The sequence below is a fragment of the Corvus hawaiiensis genome, chromosome 7 (assembly GCF_020740725.1).
Source record: "Corvus hawaiiensis isolate bCorHaw1 chromosome 7, bCorHaw1.pri.cur, whole genome shotgun sequence".
Taxonomy (NCBI): Eukaryota; Metazoa; Chordata; class Aves; order Passeriformes; family Corvidae; genus Corvus; species Corvus hawaiiensis.
The window spans coordinates 28,183,943-28,194,835 of NC_063219.1; the positions used below are offsets into that span (position 1 = coordinate 28,183,943).

Sequence of the window (10,893 nt, forward strand, 5' to 3'; positions counted from 1 at the left end):
CCAGAAAGAGAATTCCCTCTTCTCTTCCCATGGCTGTATGTCTGAATGCTTATTCTTTATTATGCTTGTCTACATCACCCATCTTGAGAGGAAATGTAAGGTTTGTATCTATCTTTAAGAACATGCACACACCCCAAGAATAAGAAAAACAGTTGTAAATAGCTCATCTTCTTCCTTTTTTTTTTTTCTACTGCTTCTTATACACGGCTTTGATTATCAGCATAAGAATGCCATTTCAGCCAAACCTTGTCAGTAAACCCAATACTTAAAGGAAAACGTGGTTTCTAACCTGTGCTAACTGAGCCCATAGCAAAATCCCGGCATACAGGCAAAAATTGCAATTGTATTCCCCATGAGCTGGTGAGTGTGCATGTTCCATCTAGGATGAGACTGAGAGGAGCAGTGGGAATAGGACATGCAAGGATATATTATCAATATTGGCAGATATATTCCCTTTCCGGCAACAGAGATTGCTGGGATCTGAAGAGCTGAACCTTCATGTTTTTGCTCAATGCTGTGTACACTTCAATCCCACTGTCACTGTGCCATTTGCTGCAATTTGGAGATGGGTAACTTACTCAAAATGACAGGCTAGAAAAGCCCATTTTACCACAAGCTCTTTTTCCCCTTCAGTGCAGTAAGATGACCATTTAAGTATGAACAGGCTCAACCTTTTGGCACCTGTCAAGAATGTTAAAAGTCACTTAATACAGCAGTTTTCAATGCATTTTCTGCTGCCTTCTTCTGAGTTGGAAGTAGTTCCAGCACAGGCCAGTGTAAGTCACCTTAGTACAGCTAGTACTTTCTAGGCACATGTTTTGCTTCAGAGCATCGCACTGCTTCTGCATGTTCATTACAGAAGCACTACACTCAGCAATATTGAAAAGTGGGCCAGTGAGCTGCACCGAACATCAGGCTCACAAGTCATACCCTTCCTTCACAACACAATCTTCCCCAGATCAGCCAACACATCTCAGTCCAGGATCTTTTTGCCCTCTAAAATTTCCTCTCTTCTTCATCAGATTTCTCTGTCCTCATGTCTTGTAAAACCCCCTATTGTCCACACTCCAGTTCCCTGGTTTTCATAATTGCTTCCATGGGTAACTGGTGGATGATCTGTGTCCTGCAGACTTTGAACTCTCTCTCTTCCTGTTATCAATGCAACTCTATAGACATACACTCACACAGTGTATTTTCCTAATCCCAGACTCCTGCAATGTCTCTTCAATCTGACACCTGGGACATGCAGTGTTGCATAAATTTGTGCCAAAATTATAAGGTTCTTACTACCTTCCATTAAAGCTCACGTCTAGAGGATGGATTATGGAAAAAACTTGCATAAAAGGGCAGATAAATCAGATAAATAGACTCCATAGAGGAATAAGATGCCGAAGAGAGACATGTATATATCTTAGACTGGTGGACACTCACTGACTAACCACATTCACATTTCCACTTTGGAAATCACATGAGCAAAACAGACTGCAAGACCACATAAATCATTAAGCAAAATCAATGATTTTCAGTTCTGTATTTAAATGTCAACCTTTTTCCTAATGTAGCAACAAGGCTTCATACATACAGATTGTAAGTTAAAGAGGCAGATGAGTGTAGGCACCTCTGTTTTATGGCAAAATATGCGAGAGAACTTGAACATATCCCCGAATGAGTAAGGCAGAGCGTGTCCTACAGCACCACCTAGCAGGCTAATTTAAAAGTGGTCCATGTCCCTGGATCCCTGACTACAACGACATGTATGTGCATCAGAATAAGGTGCACTTCAGTCTTCTTTCACCTTGCTTGGTGTAACAGCCACTTCTTCAAAACAGAACCGTCCCAGTGTGGTGATTAGTAAAGCTGGGGTGTCTGTTTTTTCCCAACTGTATTTATTATAAATATCTTAAGAGAAACCATAGTAAAAACACAACAGCAGATTTTTGAGTTTTAGTATAAGAAACCCTTGTTTTCTAGATCTTTCCAGCCGGTGCAGAAGGCAGGAGCACCTCTCAGACAGCCAGACTTCCCAAACCCACCCAACCCTCTCTCCTATTCACCAGGAAGTTAAGTAAGTCTTAGTGACTTTTAAAATCCCTCATCACACTGTATGTTTCAGTTAGTGAGGAGTCTGTTGTCCATCATCACCTACACACGCTTTTTCTTTGTACGTCGGCATGAAGTATGAATATCAATGCCAACATACAAATTGTAAGTTTTGGCAGATGATGAAGCTTCATGCTGAGGCTGCAGACTGAAGACTATAACAGCTCTCTGCCGACATAAAGAGGGAGGTGAAGCTCTTGTTTTTTTGCGTTGGTTTTTTTTTTTTTTTTTTTCCTGGCTGCCTCATACCTTGTTAAAGCCTTGGCACTTCTCAGAGTTTTCAACGCTCCCATTCAGTTCCCTAGCAGATGATGCCTTTTTGTCAGTTACTATATTTTCTGCTAACAGTGAGATAAACGCATGAGAAGTCTGATAGATGACAGGGCTGGCAAAAATTAAGTGTCTCAAAGGGAGACAGGTGAAAAAGGGGGGAATCTTTCCTCTGACTTCTCCCTTTGGGTGGCAGCAAACTATTCATCTGCCTTGCCATACTGCATAAAACCGTAACTTAAGGGTAGAACTGTGCCCTGTCATGAAGCAGTGTGTTTTCTTAGCAATTAGCAACCTGTTTATTGGAAGTTAAAACCAAGGTCGTCATTACCAGCTTCTGTTCAGAACAGGCTATGCCTAGCCAGGCGTGTTTAGCTCTAGCATTTCTACAAATCAGATCATCTAGTAGGAAAATGATAAATATCTTCATTAGGATACTTTCCTCAAAGTCCTAAAAATCCCCATGAATTTGAATGAGAACTCCTAAGTACTCAGTTTATGATCTTAATCTTTTCACGTGAACTCAAATGTCATGCTAAAATGTCTGGGAACTAAACCCTTGCTGGTAAGAAATGCCTCACTCAGGGGCTGCTACAAAGAAAGCAGGCTCTGTCAAAAATTAATCATAAGTAGAAAATTACAGCGGCATGCTTTTATTTCTATTCTGTTGTCTCTCAACCCACTACCCAGCATAATTTCCATTTGGATAGTGAAAAATTATTACCTTATGACTGCCTGGTGTGAAGGGAGACTTTAAACAATCACCCGGCACCAGTGCAAACTTTTCCTAAAAATGAGACAAATCCAAAGTTCTACTGTCCCCTACCTAAATAAAATTCTAACCTGGCCAAAAGCTATTCTGAGTTCTTGTTTTGCAAGGACTGCACATCCCAGGGGCAAGGCTGGACTTCCCGGAGCTCTGCCCTCGGATGCTTCCAAAGGCTGCTGCTCTGCCACCCACCTCCTCCGCATTTCACATCTTTCCAGGGCTTTCTGAGAGGCCAGTTTGTGGAACAAATCCACTCGGCCTTACTGAGAAACTGCACTGGCCATCTGCTTTGAGCAAACAGTAATTGTAAAGCAAATAAAAAAATCCCTGCATGTGTTATTTTCCCATTAGGAATGACAGAGAAAACAAATCCTGCACGACGGATGCTAGCTATGCCACTTGCTGCTTTCCCGGCAAGCATTCCTGCCCTGCAGTGGAGAGGGCCGTGTTAATAATACAGATGTAAAGCATTCTGCAGGAAGAACACTGGGAGTTACAGCACAGAATACAAGCGTACAGAATTAATTTATGACGCGGGGAGAGAGAGCGGCAGTCCCCGCCTCAGGCTGCGGGCTGCCCTTTGCGGGAGGGGTGGGTGTCTCTTGCTCTTCGCCTGCACGGGCAGCGGTCCGGACCTTCCCTTCGGAACCTTCCTGGAGCCCGACTACCGGCGGCCGCAGCCCACATTGTGTCAGTGCGGCCGCGGCCGGGCCGCGCTGAGGGGAACCGGCCCCGCCCCTCATGGCGCCTCTGCCCGCCCCGGGGCCGCCCCTTCCGCCCGCAGCCCCGCCTCGGCCCGGGACGCGCGGTAGGTGCTGGGCGGGCGCGGAGCGGGGGGGCCCGGGTGGTTCCCTCAGCGGGGCCCCGGGGTTGTCCATTTCTGCCACCGTCCTCTTCTGTAGTTTTATTTTTGTGATAGCCTGAGCCCTGGGGGCGGCTCCGGCCCGCGCGCCGTTTCCTGATTGATCGTGCTTTAAGCTAGGCTTTCCCCTCGACTGCGTGTGATTATAAAGCAATAAATTCAGTAACGCACACGTGTTATGGCCAAACTTGCGTGATATCCCTTGTCTGAACTTCAGCTGTTACAGTTCTCAGAGTTCAGTGAGAATTGATGCCCGTGACACCACGGAGATAGGAAGTACTTCTGCATTTGGGGGAGGCCGCCGTGTAAATATGATGGCTTCATGGGAGCTAAACGATTAAATTTGCAGGATGTGGACCATATAATTTGTCTTATAGTTTCCGGTTGCTTTCCTCATACATAAATTGCACAAAGCATATGAATAAAAGTAAAGATAACATATGCAGTCAGGGCTGCCGTGGGGTATCTGCAGGAGCCGAGCATCTGCACTGACCCTTGGGGAAGATTTGAAAACATAAATGCTAAAATGTATTGTGGGGCAGTTTTCCTTTTATTTAATGGGTATTGACTATTATGAGAAAACAAATACTCTATGGCATTTCCTGCTTACTCTTGCATTAGATGTGCAAGATCACATTTGATCATGCAAGAAAGGAGAATGGAGTTTTCATTTGGTAATGGAATAAAAGAGAGTTGTCACTGTGGTCTGCCCTTCCCCACACGGGTGTGGATGTAAGCTGTAGAGGGACTTTTCTCCTTGCAGCATTTCTAATCTTAAAAAGATGTTAGCCAGCTCCAATGAGGGGGCATTCTCTAACAGGAGAAACCTGTAAAGCTGCTGCCTCAGCTTCACATAAGGATCAAGTGATAGGCTCCCTACAATCATCCCCTTAGAAGTGCTGCCCCCCTCGCTGTAAGTGACGTGACCTTTTCAGTCACATCTAGACTACCAGATTTGCTCAGAGGTCATAAACTTCAAAGTGGTCATCTGAGTTTAGTATTACCATTTTCTGGTTTTTAGCTCTTATTATCAAGGAGATTTTCTCCTGAAACTGGGTTTCATCCAAGCTCTTGGCTCTTTAGCATGTTTTTCTTAAATAATATTGTCAAACAACTCACCACCTCTGTCTTCAGCAGAATGTAAGCATTTATTACACTAAGAAATACATATTAAATTACTGTATGCTTACATACATCGTTGTTTTCATGAAGTATTCAGTGTGTGTTCAGTGCAGCATAAACATTAAACAAGATTATTCTTCCCCTGGTGAATTTATAGTCTGAAAGATCTTCATAGGAAAGAGTAGTAATAACATATCATTAAAACACCACCTTTAAATTAATCCCTTTTAGTTTTCCTGCGGTTAATACTCATTTGCTGTTGCTCATGGCTAGTGTATGCTGGCCTGTCATGTAGTGTTGTTTGATGATACAGACCCCAGTTGTCCAGTCTACCCCTCTGTGAGAAGTTCTTGTTCAGCACATGTGGAAGGAGAGAGCACATGTCCCTGCTTCAGCTGCTGCCATACAAAGCCCAGCAGCATAGCTGAGACGCACCTTTGATGGTACTCCACACTAAGACTTTGGTTGTTGTATGAAAGCACAGTTTCCTTCTGCCACCTCGGCTTCCCGTGAGGACAGCTGGAAACATTCATGTCTTTAACAGCTGCAGCAAGATTCTGTGAAGCTCACTTGTCAAAGCCCTGAGAGAAGAGACGCTGCAAATGGAAAGAGGGGCATCCCATTTTCACTGATTTCTGTTGGGTTTAGGTGCCTAATTCACTTTAATATCTTCATAGTAGCATCATTCTAGGGAGGAATTCTGTAGCCAATGGAATTTTTTTTAAGAAGAGATTGGAGCTTTCCTGGGAATAGCACATAATACAGCTTGGATCATAAGAACTAACGCTTCCCAGGTGAAGCAGGACTCTTGAACTAAAGGAGTTGGCAGGTTTGAAAGTTTTTAAGTTTATTTGCTTATTTAAAGAGTCACAACATAGTTATGGGCCCTGAAACAATTTCTGTTCCAGTTTCTGCTCCAAATTGAACATTGTATTTGTCAGAAATTATTCCAGAGACAAATTTTTAAAAGTAGCTACTGAAAGCATTCTGCTTTCTGAAAATAGCTTTTTGCTGAGTAAGCTAGAACCACTGCCTGGAATTTGAATCTGAAAGAAAGAAAGAAAGAAAAACAACCTAGAAAAAACACATACTGGGGTTTTTTTGGTTTTTCGTTGGTTGGTATTTTTGTTGTTTGGGGTTTTTTTTTTAATAGCGAGCTTGTCTATCAAGTAGAACAAACTCCTAAAGGAAAGTTCTGCCTCCTGAAATTTTTCAAATCAAAATGTGATCTTGTTTTGAAAGTTGTAGTCAAACTCAAGTTACTGAATTTATATTCAGGTTACTGATAAAATTTTTGCAGCTGTACTGTAGAGGAGGTTGGCATAGACTGATCTAATTATTGGCTCTTTCTGACCTCAGTATCTATAGACTTTATAGTGGAAAGCAAGAGTAGAATTGTGCTAGCAAGGACTAGACAAGTCTGTTCGGTAAATACAGGGTGTGTATTGATTGCTGGGGGAGGAGGAAGTGTGGTGGCTTTAGTATTGTCTTTTTTGTGGTAAATTGATTTACTGGAGGAAAGGGAAAAGTTAATTCTTCATATCAATCATCCTGTGTTGCAAGGCCCAAAAATTATTGCATAGCTCTTCCTCTGTAAAGATTTTTTGTGTTTTGTTAATGTAAAATAATGTTTCTTTGGTTATTGTGCTCTGCTTCTTCTCATGTTTTTTGCTTTGGCTGTTGGGTTTTTTTTTAGTGCTAGAGAGAGGACAAATTATCTATGCACACTTTAATTCCTGATTTTGTGTTATGAACAGGTTAGGATTTGACTATGGCAGTGCAGTTCCTGCGGAAGGCATCTGTGTGGTTAAAGAAGCACAAGATCACTGTGTTGGCCGTTTCTTGCGTGGGACTGCTTGGCACTAACCTTTCCTATCATGTGTTTCCTGAGCAGACATTCAAACTGCTGCACGAATGCTGGTCAGAGGGGCAGCCAGCTGAGCTTTCAGAGAAGCTCTGTGGTGTGTTTCAGGATGTCCTTCAAGATACAGGTGTGAAGTCCACTGACTCCTACAGAGCCTTTGCAGCTTCTAGCTTCCACCCTGTGAGTGCTGGAATTCCCTGGCTGCCAGCAGGTTCTTTGGTGGGCATCCCGCCTAACTTTGATAGCACAGCTGAGGATAAAAAAGGAATAGTCAACCACGTTGTTGTAATAAATGGCAAGGAAGTAGACTGGGAGAGCAGTGAAGGCGTGGCTTTGAAGGAAGCTCTCACCTTTTCACTTAAAGCTCAGAAATTTGCCATTGCCAGAGAAGTTGTGTACTTACAGAATGGCAGCCCTTTAGCAAGTGCAGTTGTGGCTCCGACTTGCTTGGCTGGGACGTTTGTCTGTGGGAGAGCTCTAAAGCTGCTTCTGGGGTTATCCACGGGCCCCGTGATCCTCCGTGGCCTCTGTAACCTCGTCACTGCCATGGGAGGACTGCTCTGCTACTGCGTCTCTTCCGACGCTGTCACCTATCGCCTGGACTGCAGGGCTGACAGGAAGGCAGCCATGCTTTCCGAGGACTACGCCAGAGGTGGCCTTGAATTTTATGATAAAATCTTGTCCCGCAACAGGATTTTTCGTGGTCTGATGGGCAAACAAGGAGTGAAAATGTATGCCCCGAGTGGTAACCTTTTCCCAAGGCACTGGTTCAGAATAAAGTATACCCCATACACTTACCGGAGAACTTTGATTGTTAATATTTTAAGAGAGCTCCAGGCATCAGATGGGAGTGCTTGAATTTTAAACTTGTGAATTATGTATTTTGGAACACCGCTGTGCTGCTTTTTTTTTCCCTTCTGTATCTTCATTAGAATTTTGGGGTTTATTTTTGCATATAGTTTGGGAAGAGTTATTGCACGTTTCCTGAATAAAAAAATTCTCTCTTAAAATATTAAAGCCTTGCTTCCAAAGTGCTCAGTTCTGTGTGCATCTCAAATCACAAGACTGCTGAGGAGGGAAACTTTTCAGACACTGATTCGAAGTTCTGCTGCACTGCTTTGCCTTCCTGCCCTTTCAGTCTGGCAAATTGAGAGGGGCAAGTCCAATGGAGAGTTTTGGGATCATTATCGTTTAAACTGGGGTGTTTGCTGTTTTTCCTGTGGAACAACACAAAGATGTTTAAAAAAATGGGCAGTCTGTATCCTGTGGTTACATAAATACCAAGATACAGTGTTTCTGTTCTGTGTAAGTTCTTGTGCTGTGGAAATTCTTATGCTACAATCACCATTCTTCAGTAGGGCACATTAGTTATGCTGCACTTCCTACCAGTACAGGCAGAGTATTACCAGCACCTGCATCATTTGCTTAAATATAGTTCTACTGTCTCCAGGACATGGTGACTGCAGCATCACCATGGATATTTCCCAGGAGCAGTAGTATGTAACAGGACTGTTGTGGGTTGGTTGTTTTCTCACAAGTGGGATAAGTGTGTTGAGAAGAGGTTTTTCTGCTTGCTTTGGTATAGTTTTTTGTTTCATTTAAAAATACACATAGGTGTATGTCACCTGTTATGTCAATGAAGGCAAGGTATGAGACATAAGTCTGGCATTTAGTGCAGAAATTGATGAGGTCTTTGATGAAGAGTTGCCAAAGGAAATTACTCTCCTGTATCCAGCTGGCTTAAGAAGATTTTGTCTGGCAGGCCAAGCTTTGCCCAGGATTACTAATCTTCTGGAGACGTCTTTAGTGCATGGGCAGTAAACTTTCCACTATAGCCTCACCTTGATTTTTCAAGGTGATAATTCTCAAACTTTGTGGTTCCCTCTTTTCTATGTTTTTATTGCTGTTCCAGTAGCTCTCCCTGGTGACATCAGAGTAATTCTCCTCTTCTCAGCTCTGTCATCATTCTTACTGGCAACTTCTATTTTGTGTCTTCTCAGTCAGAGATGTGCTGAGTGTTGTCTTTGCCCTAGCTTTGTCCTTTCTTCATCTGCTACAATAAGAACTGTCATGCCTGTGTTTGCTCAAAGCATTACTGAGTTCTGTTTTCGTTTTGAATCACACAGTGACATAAAGTTGACATTCTGGCTGCTGAAACACTGCTGTTGCTTTCCATTGCTGAAGCCATGCATGTGAGATGTTTGAGTTTCTGCTGAAGTAATCTGTGCCATGTGCTTCTGAAACATCACTTACTGCTTGCACTTGTCCTCATCTCATCAAGTCATGAGATGTCTCTAGTGCTTTTTTGGCTGTAGGGCATAAAGCTATTGTTTTTGTGTCCTTTGTGAAAGAGTTTGATAAAATTTCCTGGTCTGTGGAATAAAGAGACTTCACCTCTAGGCAGGGGTCTTTAAAAGCTTCAGGCTCAATTTTATTTGACTTGTCTTCCAGGCAAATCCAATATAAGGCATCACAGAAGTTCATTGGTAGTGTGACATAGTGATTCAAGACTGGAATATATTCCTGGTTTATATAGCCTGTGAGCTCAGTTCATCTTCCTGTTACTCCTTCAGACGAGTCTAAACTCCATGAAATATTCTCAGAGAGAACTTGGCCCACTTGGTTTATGTGGTTGAAGGAGCTGCTGCTACATAAAGAGCGCAGAGAGGAAATCAAAGCCATCTTGGAGATTTACAAGTAGCAATTTAAACAAAATTAAAGTAATCCGCTTGTCTTTTACCACTCCTTACTGTTGCTTTTCATCAAGATGCCTGCAGCTAGTGTGGTTATTTGACATTCTCAGGGTGTAAAGCCCCAGTGGTGCTAATGGGTTTTTCAGTTGTGCACTTCATTTAACTCTTAACAGTGGGATTCTCCAAGAAGCTCCACGTATCTATAAATTGTATCCCATTTACCCCTCTTTGAACTTGCTGTGGCACAGTGGTGTTGGTTAGGAAGGGCTGGGTATTACTAAGACACACTCCCTTTCTTTCCAAAGAGAGATTCTTGCCAAGGGCTTACACACCTCCATCACTGTATAGTCGAGCATAGTGTCATACTGTCAGTATAGGGGAAATGGGAACTGAAATCACAACTGCTAAGTAAGATTTTCCTGAACTTTGGGAATGTGCAAGTTGTCCTGGAAAAGATTTGTTGTGTGTGTGATGCCAGCTAATTGTTGCTTGCAAGATCCCTGATGCTATTTGGCAAGTAAGAATAGCGCAACTCGAGTACATGGCCATGACAGTATTTGTGCAGTCTTTTATTATACTGCAAATGTTTTTCTCTAGGTAGAGCTATCACTGAAATCAAACATGAACTCCCCATACTGGTGATAGAAATGGTCTGGTTTTGAGAGTTCATTACAAGCAAGCACCCCAGAATTAAAGGTGGAAATGTTCCATACTAAGAATGGTCTGATGTGGGAAAGCATGTTCATTTAGTGGCCCAGAAAGAGGCCAGACAAATCAGTTTGTAAATAGTGTCAGTGAACAGCCTCCCCCAGCTCTGAAGCTGAAAATCTGAGGAATTTGAAGAACTTGTTTTAGTATTAACTGGCTTGTAATTTGCTGCTCAGACAAGGCAGACTTTGTACAAATTTTTGTGTAGGAAAGCAACAAAAAATGTTAAGCAAAAAGGAATTGCTGGGAGATGTGGATAAAAGAAGTCTAAGCCTAGAAACCATAAAGGCAGAAGTGTCAGTGAAGTAATGAGCTCTCATAAAAATGGATACTATCTACAGAAATGAAGCTCTCTGTCTGGTAAAGTAATTAAAGGATGAAGAAGTATGAGTTGCAGAGACCAAAATGAGTTGCTAGTTTAAACTTATATAAAATTTAGTTTAAAGAGAGATTTGCTTGACTGGTTTATTTGTGTTATTATCCTGAATGTTCTAGGTAACTGAAA

General features: G+C 42.5%; 1 protein-coding gene across 1 annotated transcript; it reads left to right on the top strand.

Moving 5' to 3' along the window:
• The first annotated feature begins 3,899 nt into the window (after positions 1 to 3,899).
• TMEM177 (transmembrane protein 177) lies at positions 3,900 to 9,729 on the top strand. The gene is made up of 2 exons (XM_048310055.1): positions 3,900 to 3,947; positions 6,881 to 9,729. The coding sequence occupies exon 2, from the start codon at positions 6,895 to 6,897 to the stop codon at positions 7,843 to 7,845; it is 951 nt and encodes a 316-aa protein (XP_048166012.1). The 5' UTR covers positions 3,900 to 3,947; positions 6,881 to 6,894; the 3' UTR covers positions 7,846 to 9,729.
• The last annotated feature ends 1,164 nt before the right edge of the window (positions 9,730 to 10,893 follow it).